The sequence below is a fragment of the Juglans regia genome, chromosome 11 (assembly GCF_001411555.2).
Source record: "Juglans regia cultivar Chandler chromosome 11, Walnut 2.0, whole genome shotgun sequence".
Taxonomy (NCBI): Eukaryota; Viridiplantae; Streptophyta; class Magnoliopsida; order Fagales; family Juglandaceae; genus Juglans; species Juglans regia.
In genome coordinates this window covers 10,041,858-10,055,358 of record NC_049911.1, presented here as the reverse complement: position 1 = coordinate 10,055,358, position 13,501 = coordinate 10,041,858, and the positions used below count along the sequence as shown (strand labels likewise).

Below are 13,501 nucleotides of genomic sequence, written 5' to 3'. Positions count from 1 at the left end.
CGGTAAACTCAAAAAGGAAGAGAATCAGAGGGCATATTCATGGAGAAGGAAAAACTTCGTATTCCATTGAAAAGCACTAGCAGGAAATTCTGCATGCTTCAGTGCACTAGTAAGTGGCCACTATATACAGTCTGTCATAACAAACTAACAGATTCTATCTACTAAAAATAGCTGCCAGCTAATATTCACAAATAATAAAAAATAGACAATATAAAAAGAATACACAATGGAGGATCATCATTTTTCATCCTTTAGTGTCACGTGCACAGCACTTGTGGTTGTTGCAGTAGCTATACGACCTGCAGCTTGTGAGTTGGTTGCATCTTTATTGTGTAATAGCCCCTCGCAAGATGGAGAATAGAGATTTACTATTCCCATCTTGGACAAATGTGAGTGAAGGAGATAGGAAGGTAAAGCTTTTGTAAATATGTCAGCAAGTTGGGACTGAGATGCAACATGGGCTGTGGTGATGCTGCCCTCTTGTATTTTGTCTCTGATCAAGTGGCAATCGAGCTCGATATGCTTGGTGCGCTCGTGGAAAACTGGGTTTGCAGCGATGTGAAGGGCTGCCTGGTTGTCACAGTAGAGAAATGCAGCTTGGTCGTGTGATATTCTGAGATCATTGAGAAGATATTTGAGCCATGTGAGCTCGGAACAAGTGGCTGCCATTGATCGATACTCAGCTTCAGCTGATGAACGAGAGACCACGGATTGCTTCTTAGATTTCCAAGAGACAAGTGAATGGCCAAGAAAAATACAATACCCAGTAACAGATTCTATCTACTAAAAATAGCTGCCAGCTAATATTCACAAATAATAAAAAATAGACAATATAAAAAGAATACACAATGGAGGATCATCCTTTTTCATCCATTGTTGAGAGAAGCGATCCTGAAGATCGAGCCAAATTTCCCGAGCATCATCGACAAAAACAACGCTGGATTTTATGGAGGGACTAATGGAGTTCTGGATCCATGAGACGACCATGTCGTTGCAGCGTTCCCACAGCTCAAGAAGAGGATCCTCTGGATCGATAGGTTGAGAGATGGCGCCAGAGATAAAACCCAATTTGTTTTTCGCACGGAGTGCCCGTCGCATAGCACGGGACCAAGTCGCATAGTTGTCTGTGGTGAGTAAATCAGTCACGAGGATAACGGCAGGATTGTCACCATTGTCCAAACGAAAGGGATTGCCAGGATCACCAAGATTCAGAAATCGGGATGCAGGTAAGGTGTTTGTGTTTATGTGTGAATGGGCAGAAGAAGAATCATCGGAATGTTCCAGTGTGTCTTCCATGAGGAAAAAAAAAAAAAAACCTTAGTCTCTTGATACCATGTAAGAAACGGTAAACTCAAAAAGGAAGAGAATCAGAGAGCATATTCATGGAGAAGGAAAAACTTCGTATTCCATTGAAAAGCACTAGCAGGAAATTCTGCATGCTACAGTGCACTAGTAAGTGGCCACTATATACAGTCTGTCATAACAAACTAACAGATTCTATCTACTAAAAATAGCTGCCAGCTAATATTCACAAATAATAAAAAATAGACAATATAAAAAGAATACACAATGGAGGATCATCATTTTTCATCCTTTAGTGTCACGTGCACAGCACTTGTGGTTGTTGCAGTAGCTATACGACCTGCAGCTTGTGAGTTGGTTGCATCTTTATTGTGTAATAGCCCCTCGCAAGATGGAGAATAGAGATTTACTATTCCCATCTTGGACAAATGTGAGTGAAGGAGATAGGAAGGTAAAGCTTTTGTAAATATGTCAGCAAGTTGGGACTGAGATGCAACATGGGCTGTGGTGATGCTGCCCTCTTGTATTTTGTCTCTGATCAAGTGGCAATCGAGCTCGATATGCTTGGTGCGCTCGTGGAAAACTGGGTTTGCAGCGATGTGAAGGGCTGCCTGGTTGTCACAGTAGAGAAATGCAGCTTGGTCGTGTGATATTCTGAGATCATTGAGAAGATATTTGAGCCATGTGAGCTCGGAACAAGTGGCTGCCATTGATCGATACTCAGCTTCAGCTGATGAACGAGAGACCACGGATTGCTTCTTAGATTTCCAAGAGACAAGTGAATGGCCAAGAAAAATACAATACCCAGTAACAGATTCTATCTACTAAAAATAGCTGCCAGCTAATATTCACAAATAATAAAAAATAGACAATATAAAAAGAATACACAATGGAGGATCATCCTTTTTCATCCATTGTTGAGAGAAGCGATCCTGAAGATCGAGCCAAATTTCCCGAGCATCATCGACAAAAACAACGCTGGATTTTATGGAGGGACTAATGGAGTTCTGGATCCATGAGACGACCATGTCGTTGCAGCGTTCCCACAGCTCAAGAAGAGGATCCTCTGGATCGATAGGTTGAGAGATGGCGCCAGAGATAAAACCCAATTTGTTTTTCGCACGGAGTGCCCGTCGCATAGCACGGGACCAAGTCGCATAGTTGTCTGTGGTGAGTAAATCAGTCACGAGGATAACGGCAGGATTGTCACCATTGTCCAAACGAAAGGGATTGCCAGGATCACCAAGATTCAGAAATCGGGATGCAGGTAAGGTGTTTGTGTTTATGTGTGAATGGGCAGAAGAAGAATCATCGGAATGTTCCAGTGTGTCTTCCATGAGGAAAAAAAAAAAAAAAACCTTAGTCTCTTGATACCATGTAAGAAACGGTAAACTCAAAAAGGAAGAGAATCAGAGAGCATATTCATGGAGAAGGAAAAACTTCGTATTCCATTGAAAAGCACTAGCAGGAAATTCTGCATGCTTCAGTGCACTAGTAAGTGGCCACTATATACAGTCTGTCATAACAAACTAACAGATTCTATCTACTAAAAATAGCTGCCAGCTAATATTCACAAATAATAAAAAATAGACAATATAAAAAGAATACACAATGGAGGATCATCATTTTTCATCCTTTAGTGTCACGTGCACAGCACTTGTGGTTGTTGCAGTAGCTATACGACCTGCAGCTTGTGAGTTGGTTGCATCTTTATTGTGTAATAGCCCCTCGCAAGATGGAGAATAGAGATTTACTATTCCCATCTTGGACAAATGTGAGTGAAGGAGATAGGAAGGTAAAGCTTTTGTAAATATGTCAGCAAGTTGGGACTGAGATGCAACATGGGCTGTGGTGATGCTGCCCTCTTGTATTTTGTCTCTGATCAAGTGGCAATCGAGCTCGATATGCTTGGTGCGCTCGTGGAAAACTGGGTTTGCAGCGATGTGAAGGGCTGCCTGGTTGTCACAGTAGAGAAATGCAGCTTGGTCGTGTGATATTCTGAGATCATTGAGAAGATATTTGAGCCATGTGAGCTCGGAACAAGTGGCTGCCATTGATCGATACTCAGCTTCAGCTGATGAACGAGAGACCACGGATTGCTTCTTAGATTTCCAAGAGACAAGTGAATGGCCAAGAAAAATACAATACCCAGTAACAGATTCTATCTACTAAAAATAGCTGCCAGCTAATATTCACAAATAATAAAAAATAGACAATATAAAAAGAATACACAATGGAGGATCATCCTTTTTCATCCATTGTTGAGAGAAGCGATCCTGAAGATCGAGCCAAATTTCCCGAGCATCATCGACAAAAACAACGCTGGATTTTATGGAGGGACTAATGGAGTTCTGGATCCATGAGACGACCATGTCGTTGCAGCGTTCCCACAGCTCAAGAAGAGGATCCTCTGGATCGATAGGTTGAGAGATGGCGCCAGAGATAAAACCCAATTTGTTTTTCGCACGGAGTGCCCGTCGCATAGCACGGGACCAAGTCGCATAGTTGTCTGTGGTGAGTAAATCAGTCACGAGGATAACGGCAGGATTGTCACCATTGTCCAAACGAAAGGGATTGCCAGGATCACCAAGATTCAGAAATCGGGATGCAGGTAAGGTGTTTGTGTTTATGTGTGAATGGGCAGAAGAAGAATCATCGGAATGTTCCAGTGTGTCTTCCATGAGGAAAAAAAAAAAAAAAAAACCTTAGTCTCTTGATACCATGTAAGAAACGGTAAACTCAAAAAGGAAGAGAATCAGAGAGCATATTCATGGAGAAGGAAAAACTTCGTATTCCATTGAAAAGCACTAGCAGGAAATTCTGCATGCTTCAGTGCACTAGTAAGTGGCCACTATATACAGTCTGTCATAACAAACTAACAGATTCTATCTACTAAAAATAGCTGCCAGCTAATATTCACAAATAATAAAAAATAGACAATATAAAAAGAATACACAATGGAGGATCATCCTTTTTCATCCTTTAGTGTCACGTGCACAGCACTTGTGGTTGTTGCAGTAGCTATACGACCTGCAGCTTGTGAGTTGGTTGCATCTTTATTGTGTAATAAAATTAATATATAAAAAATTAATCTTTTGATAATAAATTTCAAAAAATTGTGAGAATTTACCACAATTTTTCATATATCTTCGTGTGAGAGAAAAGCAGAGCTTGTGAATGCGAGTCCACAAAAAGTTCTTCGTTTCCCCAACCCAACCCCTACGTCTCTCGCTTTCTCACTCAGCGAGAGACGACTTTTGACTCTTGGAGTGTCAACCACGGTCTTCATTTTCCCAACCCACCCCCTACGTCTCTCGCTTTCTCTCAGTCTTCTCATAGACGAGTTTTCGTAATATTCTTCTGGCAACCACTGAGAGAGCGTCAAAGTTCCACAGTTGCTTCCCAGTTTCCAGCTATTATGGACATTAAAAATGTTCACTTTGGTTCCCTTTCTTCATGCTATATATGTGTACAGATTCGCTTTTCCAGAGAGAGACTTCTGCAGCAGCATCAACTACGAAACCATGGCTTGGGTTCCCTTTACATCTCCTCGTTTATGCTTACTATCCATTTTCTTTTTCGGTTTGAGTTCCCGGATCTGTTATGGGTTCGGCTTCGGATTCGACATCCACCACCGCTTCTCCGATCCCGTTAAGGGAGTTCTCGGCCTCGATGACCTCCCCGAGAAGGGAAGCTTAGACTACTACGTTGCCATGGCCCACCGTGACCGCTTAATTCGCGCCCGTCACCTCGCCGCCAGCTACGGCCAGTCCTCGCCACTCACTTTCGCCAATGGAAACGACACTTTATTTATCAGCTCTTTGGGATTGTACGATCCTTAATCAACTCCTAATGTGTGTATTATTAGTTTAAAAAAAAAACTTTTGTGGGCTTTTGAAGAATTTGGATACGATTTATTCGACTCGTTTGTTTTTGAAAATAGATAAGTTGAAATTAAAATTAAAAAATTAAATAAAATATTATTAGAATATATTTTTTAATATTATTTTTATTTTAAAATTTAAAAAAATTAAATTATTTATTTTATTTTATATTAAAAATTAAAAAAATTATAATGATAAAGATGAATTGAAATATGTTTTCAATACAATGGAGGAGAAGAGGAGATAGGGAGTTTTTTCTTCGCTGTTGATGGATTATAACTGGTCTTTTAACATGCAATAATATTCGAACCCCCGGGGTGTGGGGGGGTTTAAGTAGTATTAGCTCAAGTGGTTATTAGGATGGAAGGACCTATTTGGTAGCACTTTTTTTCTCTCCAATAAATTAAGATTTTTCTTTTGTGGTTTCTCAGGCGAATTTTTTTTTTTCTTATTGATTGATGGATATGGAAGATAAGTTCTTAAAGCGTAACGCTCGTTGAGAAAGTTTCGGATTTGTTTGTTTGGTTTGATATTTCCATCGATTTTCTTGTTGACCAAACGAGTGAAAGTTTTATGGGATTCTCTTCGTGTCACTTTTCTAATAGCTAACCATTGCTTTCTATCTTCGTGGTGTTTCAGTTTGCATTATGCCAATGTTTCTGTGGGGACACCAAGTTTATCCTTTTTGGTGGCATTAGACACAGGCAGTAATTTGTTCTGGCTACCATGCGATTGTAAGAAAGGTGGCTGCGTTACTGGCTTGCAGACATCATCTGGAGAGGTATGTTGTACTACTTTGAATTTTTATTTATTTGCTTGGAATCATGATCTGTTATAAATATTGTTTCAACTGCTATCTGGATATGGTTATTATTTATCATAACAATGATTTTTTCTTCAGCCTGTGTCAATCTCTTGCTGCAGTCATGCTTACATGTTACAACTATCATCTGGACTTTCCCGCTACTTTGTTGAATTTACTATAATCATGCACCTTTGTAAAATAAGGGGAAAGCAACTCAAATTTCCAAATCATTAACAAATACTTGCGAAACTGTTTTAGTCTTTACTCAATATATGTCAAATTTTCTTTGCCACACCCTGAAAATTCTATTAAATGTATGACTATAGGACAAGCTTTAATTATTCATTAGCTCTGTGGTCTTATGTTTTCCACGTATTTGGTTATTTTGTGAATGGGTGGTGATAGAAGCTTTCTTTGAGTCCTGAATTCTTTTATAATTACTCTTTTATCAAGCAGGAAATAAAACTCAACATCTACAGCCCTAATAATTCATCAACAAGTGAAAAATTATCCAGCAACAGCACCCTGTGCAGACCAAGTGATCAATGCTCTTCAGAAAGTAGTAATTGTTGTTATAAAACTGTGAATTCTAGGAATACTTCATCTACTGGGATCTTGGTAGAGGATGTTTTGCGCTTAGTTACAGATGATGATCAATCAAAAGCTGTTGACGCTCGGATTACATTTGGGTACGCTATTTTTCCTTCACTTACTACCAAAAATTTTGGGGGGGAATATTTGATAACTCTTTGGTTTTTTTTGGTATCAAAATAACTCCTTACATACAGATGAGCAGCTTTTCAAATGAATATGATGTTAAATCGTCAGTAATATTTAATTTAGAAACTGGACTATAATCAATTAATTGTCAGTTGAAATGACAAAAAACTGGAGAATGGGAGTTTTTTTTTTTTTCTTCTCTATCGGCTTTAGAATGGGAGATTTTGAAAATGTAGATCATGTGGGTGATGAATCTAGAGTTTGGTGTGGCTTTGTTCTCCTCAAGTAGGAATGATTATCATGAGGACATGAGGACTCTTAAGTTGTTGTATTGCCATCATTGGGGGCAGTAGGTGATCACCAAATATGTATTTATATAAGAAAATAGAAGGGGAAAAATTTCCTGTGGACCTGTGGTGGTCAGATTTCTTCAGCAAAGTTTTGTTTATTTCTGCCCCCCCTTGTCTAATGTGTGCTTTGCTGCAGTTGTGGTCAAATTCAGACTGGTACTTTTTTGATGGGTGCAGCACCAAACGGTCTGTTTGGGCTTGGCATGCAAGATATATCCGTACCTAGCATCTTAGCAAAAAATGGGCTAACTTCAAATTCCTTTGCGTTGTGTTTTGGACTTGATGGGGTTGGGAGAATCAATTTTGGATTTAATGGCAGCTCAGACCAAAGTGAAACACCATTCAATGTTCGGCAGTCACAGTAAGTCTTTTTGTTTTTTTAGTTAATGGGGATGGTGGGATTCAGACCCCGTATCTCACCCTTGAAATACCTGGGCCGATGCCGATTGGTCCAAAGGTCACTGGCACTTCTTGATATTGCAAATAAATTTATGTTTGATCAGAATCGCATGCTACTTGTAATGATTTTTCCTTTTGGGACTTGTTGTCAGTCCAACTTATAACATCAGCATCACTGGAATAACTGTGGGAAGCAATTCTTCTGAGCTGGAGTTCAGTGCCATCTTTGACACTAGTACAGCTTTCACAGTCCTAAGTGACCCAGCTTATACTTTTATTTCTGAGAGTGTAAGTTCTTTAAATAACGCCATTCCATGTTATTTATTGGGAATTTTTATTTTATAAGATCTGAGTATCTATGATTTATGTTGCTTTTCAGTTCAATTCCAAGGTCGAAGAAAAGCGGCATGCACTTCATTCCGAGATCCCCTTTGAATACTGTTATGAATTACGGTAATATATATTATTTTTTAATTATTTTCACCCTTTCAACTGATCCGAGGCACTGAATCCAGTTTATATGCAGTGCAAACCAAAGCACCTTTAAAATCCCTAGGATAAATCTGACAATGAAAGGCGGAGATGACTATTTTCTCAAACATCCAACTGCATTGATCCCAACTCTGGTATGATCTCACTTCTACAACTTATAATTTCCTTTTTCTAGTTGAGTTATTCTAAAGTTTGATATTATGGTCTCCAGGAGGGTGGATATTTGTATTGTCTGGCTCTTCTCAAAAGTGAAGATATAAACATCATAGGACGTGAGTATCTATTTATCGATAACTTGCTTATTTGTAGATCAAGAAGAGTTTTGTTTGTTTTAAACCTCTTTGTGTTAATGACTACACATTTTCATGTTTTTCTGTCATTTTGGAATTTAGAATTTGTGCATATATCTCTTTAGGTGATTTAACTACATTGTTGTGGAAATTCTACATATCCTTCTACTGTCTGAAACTCAAGGATAATGAACTCTGAAGTGATAAAAAATCCCAGAAGTACGTGAGCTGTTTATTTTCCTTTAACTATATGAGTGTAGTTCCAGCTTTTGGGTGAGTCAGATAGATCTGCAAAGTCACTCATTGTGTCTACTATTACTTTACTGCATAGACAATTAGAATTTTAAAAACCATGACTATATTCACCCTCCTGGTCCAGTTCTCCCTTCCTTTTTAGACTTGTATTGCCAGTCCATGATGGTTAAAAATCATTATACCTTATACAGCAAGATATTATTAATGTGAGTTTGAATTATGGGAGGCTTGTCAGTGTAGGCTGTGCAGTCTTTAAACCAGTAGTTAATGTTTGCACAAGAAAAAGATATATTTTCTTTCATCATTGCCTCCTTGAATAAGCCTCATATATAACAGAAAACCATCATGCATCCTTATGTGTTTGAATTGACAAGTTGCCACTTATGTTGTGAATATATTTATTTTCATGCAGAAAACTTCATGAGTGGTTATCGTATAGTTTTTGATCGTGAGAAGATGATATTAGGTTGGAAGGACTCGAACTGTGAGTGTGGTTCCTTTTTTTCTATTGTGCAGATTTCTATTCTCTTGGTGAGTTCTTTTAAGTTGCTATAATGAGACTTGCTGTCCCCAGGTTACAATGATGAGAGTTCTAACACTCTACCCGTCAGCCCATCACCATCTCCTGCGGTTTCCCCTGTTCGTCCTGTTATCCCCGTAACCACAGAACTCAATGGAAACTATTCTCATACGCCTGCAGCAGCACCATCCAGTTATTCACCCAAGTTGAAGTCTTTTACTTGCACAGTCACAGTGCTTCTTGTTTCTTTTTTAGCTATTGTTTGATCACCCAAGTTGGGAAGCATTGTTTTCTTTTTAATTAATTTGAGCATTGGGTTGTAAGTAACATGATAAAGATATTTATAATTAGTATAAGCAGAAACAAATTCAGACTGAAATATTGGAAATGTCGGCAGTCTATACCCTATGATAAACAATAAAACTGCAATGCTGCTCATGTACATTATTTTTCTTGTAATGCTGCTCAGTCTTTTTGATTAGCCTATATTTTGCTTTTGGCCATTGAATGGCGTTTTTGCGCCCATTAGTTGTCATGCTCAGTTTGCTGGTTGGCTGTTCTGTCATTTTGTTTGGATTTTAAGATCAGAACATAAAGTACTTGAAGGATTTCAAGTTACACAGTGGTTACTTTTGGTCATTGAATAACAGGTTTACATTGAATAACAGATTTTAGGCATGCTACTCTGCTTTTCTGTCATTTACTTTTTCAGAAATGATGTCTGATGTGGCAATGCCAAGTGGCACTACCATGGCTGTGCCTGACGTGGCCTGCCACATCAGCACTGTCAATGATACGCTAATGTGGCAGTGGTATTGCCATGCTAGCCTGTGCACATTGTCCGTGCATGGATCCATGCCTAAAATCTGAGATATGCAGAGCTTCCATATCTCCTTTGCTCTGAGCATTGCAGCTTCCATCGAGGCTCTCCTCTGCTGACCGCTCAATCAACTCTTGAGATGTTTTTTTTTTTTTTTTTTTGTCATTGAAAAAGGAGATGTGCAACGTTTTCAGGGTGTACTGTGAAGCATGCTCCCATTTCTCCTTGTGTGGTGGTCATGGACCAAAGTTGAGGAAGCAATTGAACAATATTGACTGGAAAAGCAGGAAGGTCAGTGTGTTCTAGATCTATAGGAAATATTCATCTCAGGTGCATAGAGTCTTCTCCGGATTTTTATTTTTATTTTTTGTGGGTTTGGTTTTTATAGTTTTGGCTCAAATTTGAGATTACTTTTATTTTATGGTTACTTGATTTGTTCGGTTCGTAATTTGGGGTTTTGATGCTTAACCAGTTGTTCCTCATGCAGGGATTCTTCCTCGCATCTCTTTGTTGTTCAATCCTCTTGTAGAATACACAAAAGGTTCTTTCTTGCTTTGACACAGGACTGATAGACAGCAAAGAGAGAGGTAGGTTAAAGTTCTGTCTTCGAGTTTTAGTGGTTGAAACCTAAAAGCTAAAATGACTTAGCTCTAGCTTTCTAGCACTCTGGTGAAACTGAAAGTAGTACAAAAATATAACCTCTTTCTATTTCCTTTATAGATAGTTCACACAAGCTTCTCTATGCCAAATTTAGATAAGTTTACTTGAGGTTTGAATTGGGTTTCCTTAAATTCTCTGCAAATGATTTAGGGCTGGTTTAGATAGCCAGACGAGATGAAAATTTTTAAGATGCTTTGGTATGGATAAAACACACTTTGTATCCAAACGTCTTAAGGTTGCGTTTGGGTAGTGAGGTGATCTCAGATATTCTGTGAATAATAGTGAAAAAGTAATGATAAAATATTGAATAGTAGTGAATAGTAATAATAAAATAATGAATAGTAGTGAAGTATTCTCAAGCTAGTTAACGTCTTAAGATACTCTCATCCCAATCGTTCTCTTCATTTCTCAACACTATTCATTGACTGCACATCATACATAAAGCTGAAAAGACCATGTACTGCACATCATCCTGGATGTTTGTAGCCCCATAGGGCTGAGCAAAAATCCAAAAATTGGACTCTGACTCTGTTCCAATTTCGATAATTATGAGTCGGATTTTCTTTTAGTCTGAAAGTTGAAGTCAGAGTTGGAGTTGGATGTGGCGTTAGACAGACTCAGACTTCGCTCCGGTCTAACTTTGACTCCGACTCTGATATTGTACATATGTTATAAAAATCATCCTATACGTTTGTAGTCCATAGGGTTGAGCAAAAATCCGGCTCTCACTCAGAGTCGGAGTCAAATTTCTTTTTAGTTTGAAAGTTGGAGTCGGAGTCGAATGTGGCGTTGGACCGACTCCGACTCCGACTCCGACTCCGATATTGTACATATGTTATAAAAATATGTATTTTTCTAACTTATAAAAAAAATGAGAAAATCTTGGTAGCAGCTACTATTTACTACATCCAAATTGCACACATGACGTGTCTTTCGTTCCTCTCCCCCCAAACGGGAGCAACCACTTTCATTTTGAATTTTCATTTTGTCCATTTCGTTCCTCTCCCCCCAACCCCCCGTGTTTCTTTCTTCCTCCCTCCCTGTTTCTTTCTTCCTCTTCTCCCTTCCCGTTTCTTTCATTCTTCCCCCCCCCCAAGCTCCCGAACTCCTCTGCAACGTGATTTCCCGAGAAGCCCTGCACTGCGATTTCGAGTTCCTCCCCCGAAGCCCTGAGCTCCTTTGCAGTGCGATTTCGAGTTCGCAAGTGATTTCTTCTTCTTCTTCTTCTCTGAGATTTTTTTTTCTTCTCTAAGGTTTCTTCTTCTTCTCTGCGAGTTCGACACACTCAGATTGAAGCCCTCAATCCATCGACGCGAAGCCCTCAGATCTGCGGGAGGGGTAATGTATAGTTTCTTGTAAATAATATTCTTCAAGTTTTTCCATGTATTACTCCTTTTTTCTCTGTGATTCTAGGGTTTAGTCATACATTTTTTTTTTTTTTTTCTGTGTTTACAACATCTCTTTTTTCCTCTAGGATTTAGTTATATGAGCTGTAAGTTAATGGTATTTTGCTAGAAATTAATGGGGTTGTTTCTAGATGATGCATATCTAGTATTAGCTAGAGATTGGAGGTTGCATTCTATCTTGGCTAGTTTTAGATTACTGGGTTTAGTCATACAATTATAGATTACTGCTTGTTTTGTTGATGTGATTATGTTCTGTTTCTGCTTAATTTTCAAAAAAAAAAAAATCATTTTTTTTTTTTGTTTTTCATTTTCAGTTTGCACACAGAGATTGCATACGGAGGTGGTGCAACGAGAAGGGGAACACCACCTGCGAAATATGTCTCCAGGTTCGAATTTATCTTATTCAAAAGGAATTGATTTTGGGTTCCCTTTTTTTTCTTCCCTCTGGTGTCTAGTGGGTGGAAGGTTTGTCTATTGTGTTGGTGTCTGCGCTTGTTTTTTCTCCTTTGGATTTTGTTTAAAATGAATCGCTCGGCTGTATGTTTATATATTTTTGTTCTTGTAATTCAAAGTAGCTGGGTCTTTTTAGTTCTTGCTAAAACTAGTTTTCATCGACCTTTTGTTGTGTTTAGATTCTGGGGTGTCTCAAATTTGTCTTTTGCTTACTTTCCTTCATTTTTAAGTCTTTTCTTTTTTTATCTTCCTTATATTATTGGGTCATGAAATGTGAAATTGCTTTTGACATGATACCTAATTAAAAACAATTATGGCCTTGTATCCACCTATTTGTTGATTGAATTTGCAGTTTACGTCATCTTGCTTGTGAGACAGTTCTTTGATTTGCTTAATGGTGGAACAGAAGATTACCCACCCATTCACACTTATTACAGTAAGTAGTTTATTTTCTTTTAGCAGCTGCTTCTGCGCTGTAACTGGGCTGGAACATTCGAACTGAACTCCTACTACTGAGTCGTTTAAATTGATCATGTTCTTGCAATTTGCAGGTACTTATTCTGAAGGTTAGTAGAATTATCCTGCCAATGTTGATATTGATGCGCACAGTCACAGCAATTCAAAATAGCATCTGAAGGCATTATGAGGAGAACATGTTATTAAAAGAGAATAAGGCCTGGAAGACGTATGATGATGTATTACAATGCAAGTATGCCGTTTGAAAAACAAAAGAAAAAGTGAGAGAGATAGCGAAGAATCTGAAAAAAGAAAAGCGAAAGTTATTGTATTTGTACTAGATTATCACCTTTGCAATAGTGTTTGCTTGGTTTGGATCAATGTAATGTAAAAAAGCACGATGTATGGATTATGTAATTTTTGAGTAGAAACAGCTTGTGTAGGAATGGTTGAAAGTGGAAATCATGTTTGTAAATTGTATTTTGTTAAATCAACCTCTTTAATGAAAAGGTCTTCTACCTATTCTATTGTTGCTAATGGTGCCTATTCTCATGAATGATTTCAGTTTTGATTCCATTGTTGCTGATGGTGCAAAGTGAACCTAACTTCACTTGCTTTCTCAGGTTGATGGCTACATGAAGATTGCAATCCATTTTGTAACTGATCTTCGAGTTAATGCAAACGGAATA

At 38.4% G+C, this 13,501-nt stretch overlaps 1 protein-coding gene across 4 annotated transcripts; it reads left to right on the top strand.

The window, feature by feature from the left end:
* Window positions 1-4,461: 4,461 nt before the first annotated feature.
* On the top strand, window positions 4,462-13,334 carry LOC108997680 (aspartyl protease family protein 1-like). 4 transcript variants are annotated; one of them, XM_018974033.2, is made up of 14 exons: window positions 4,465-5,131; window positions 5,826-5,967; window positions 6,448-6,680; window positions 7,198-7,422; window positions 7,613-7,748; window positions 7,840-7,913; window positions 7,987-8,086; window positions 8,164-8,224; window positions 8,910-8,981; window positions 9,072-10,128; window positions 10,325-10,424; window positions 12,218-12,289; window positions 12,709-12,792; window positions 12,908-13,334. In XM_018974033.2, the coding sequence occupies exons 1-10, from the start codon at window positions 4,734-4,736 to the stop codon at window positions 9,281-9,283; spliced, it is 1,653 nt and encodes a 550-aa protein (XP_018829578.1). In that variant the 5' UTR covers window positions 4,465-4,733; the 3' UTR covers window positions 9,284-10,128; window positions 10,325-10,424; window positions 12,218-12,289; window positions 12,709-12,792; window positions 12,908-13,334. The 4 variants fall into 4 exon arrangements, with proteins under 4 accessions (XP_035538936.1, XP_018829578.1, XP_035538935.1 ...); XM_035683042.1 differs by having other exon boundaries at window positions 9,072-10,167; XM_018974034.2 differs by lacking the exon at window positions 4,465-5,131 and adding an exon at window positions 5,410-5,563.
* Window positions 13,335-13,501: the final 167 nt, after the last annotated feature.

Bases quoted from the DNA above. Each gene is read 5' to 3' on its own strand.
- LOC108997680 (XM_018974033.2), top strand. From the start codon at position 4,734: ATGTTCACTTTGGTTCCCTTTCTTCATGCTATATATGTGTACAGATTC. The intron at 7,749-7,839 runs GTAAGTTCTTTA...GTTGCTTTTCAG, and splicing joins ATACTTTTATTTCTGAGAGT to TTCAATTCCAAGGTCGAAGA. The intron at 8,982-9,071 runs GTGAGTGTGGTT...TGCTGTCCCCAG, and splicing joins AGGTTGGAAGGACTCGAACT to GTTACAATGATGAGAGTTCT.